Raw genomic sequence first — 2,049 nt, 5'->3', positions numbered from 1 at the left:
AGAAACTTGCACGAATCGTCCACGACGATTATCTCATATACATTGATGTTCTTTATAGTGCAATTAGTTCATGGTAGCAAAGCAGTAAACATATATCTTTTATAATGCCATTAGTTCATTGCAAATTTGAACATCTACGTCAAAGTTGAAGTGGCTTTGATATGCTCTTTCTGCTCTATGTGCACTAGAAGAGCACGCGTCCAAAAAAAAATCCGCATTTTCTGCCGAGCCATCCTACATGCCATGCAAGTGTGCAATGGTAGTTGAAGAGGATCAAAAGGGTAAGCGTCACAAAACAAAACCACCAAATATTTTATGCCGGCCTTTGTTTTGTTAGTATATAATTATTACAGTACACACACAGAAATGGACCAACTATTAGTCGCACTAGGCAAAGTACCAAATTATTAGTAGGTGAGGTAAAGCCATCGGCCGTAAGGTAACGCGTCTCTGTTCATCTCACCTCACCACGCGCGTACACTTTCTCTCTCCCCTCCCTCCCTTTATTAGATCTCTCTCGCTCAACAAAATTCCTCAACTCGAGCTCCCTGACCGCAACCACTCAACCACCCAGCAGGCCCAGCACCACCGCGTCTAAGCAGGTGCCGCCTCCGCCTCCGCCTCCGCGTCCTTGTCTACGGCGGCTGCAATGGCCGACCGCGTCTACCCCGCCGCCAAGCCCACTCCGCCGCCCCCAATGGCCAACGGAGGCGGCGGCCCGGCGGCGCCCAAGCCGCAGATGTACCAGCGCCCCATCTACAGGCCGCAGGGGCAGGCGAAGAGCAGGCGCGGGCGGTCCTGCCGGTGCAGCTTCTGCTGCTGCTTCTGCTGGGCACTGCTGGTGGTCGTCCTCCTCGCGCTAGTCGTCGCGGCCGCGGGCGGCGCCTTCTACGTGCTCTACCGGCCGCAACGCCCCAGCTTCACCGTCTCCTCTGTCCGCCTCAGCACGTTCAACCTCTCCTCCTCCACCACCGCGCCCGTCCTCACCGACTCCATCCAGCTCACCGTCACCGCCAAGAACCCCAACAAGAAGCTCGTCTATTTCTACGACGACTTCTCATTCTCGGCCGCCACCGCCGCCAACGCAGTCCCGCTCGGGGACGCCACCGTGCCCGGGTTCGCGCATGATGCCGGCAACACCACCGTTTTCACTGCGACCATCACCGCCGCTGGTGTCACCGTAGACCCCAGCGGCGCCGGCTCTGACCTTAAGAAGTCCGGCGCTTTCTCCGTCGCTATAGATGCCGACACGCGGGCCGGCCTCAAGGTCGGCAGCCTCAAGACCAAGAAGATGGGCATCCAGGTGCACTGCGAGGGCATCAAGGTGACGCCACCCAGTCCACCTCCGCCAGCGCCGAAGAAGGTAAAGGGGAAGAATGGCACCGCCCTGGCGCCTGCGCCTGCGTTGGACAACGCCGAGACGACCGCGACGGTGAGCACCGCCGCGCACTCGTGCAAGGTCAGAGTCCGTGTGAAGATCTGGAAGTGGACCTTCTAGGTATAATGCCAACTTTAGGGACTGCCATGCAAAACATTCAGGAAACATATATTTTTCACTTTATATTGGAAAGTAGAGACCATGAATATCGTCGGTGTAAATTCCCTCAAAGTTGATTCTATTTTTGTTCTTGTTTGGAATTTTCTTAAACATATTTTTGGTGGATGTATAACTTGGTGATTTGTTATTTGTAAGATTACGGTTCGAATAAATCGAAATTAGTCACTTGCTGGTTACGAGCTACTCCATGTGAGGTTGTTATTACTACTATCATTCAGGCTCATCTGAAGCAGTAGACTTCACTACTAGGAATTTTACAAAGTACTGAAAATTGTGTAGTAGTAGTACATGTGATTGTGTCGGTAAGAAGAATCTTTCAGCTTGTCCAGCGCACTTGAGTTTATTTAAACAACAAAAACTGTATGGTGGAAATGGGAATGGAGATGTTTGTCATGTGAAGGACAGCGATGAAACGCGGCTTGGTTTTGGTTGTTGGTGTGGCAACGTGACGTGACGTGAGGATAGGGGCTCACAGCTGTAACGCCTTGTAC

General features: G+C 52.5%; 1 protein-coding gene across 1 annotated transcript; it reads left to right on the top strand.

Moving 5' to 3' along the window:
- Nucleotides 1-515: 515 nt before the first annotated feature.
- Nucleotides 516-1,734, top strand: LOC125515724 (NDR1/HIN1-like protein 6). The gene has a single exon (XM_048681232.1). The coding sequence runs from the start codon at nucleotides 650-652 to the stop codon at nucleotides 1,496-1,498; it is 849 nt and encodes a 282-aa protein (XP_048537189.1). The 5' UTR covers nucleotides 516-649; the 3' UTR covers nucleotides 1,499-1,734.
- Nucleotides 1,735-2,049: the final 315 nt, after the last annotated feature.

The sequence above is a fragment of the Triticum urartu genome, chromosome 6, assembly GCF_003073215.2.
Source record: "Triticum urartu cultivar G1812 chromosome 6, Tu2.1, whole genome shotgun sequence".
Taxonomy (NCBI): Eukaryota; Viridiplantae; Streptophyta; class Magnoliopsida; order Poales; family Poaceae; genus Triticum; species Triticum urartu.
The sequence above is the reverse complement of the archived record's forward strand: the minus strand, read 5'-3'. Positions and strand labels throughout refer to the sequence as shown.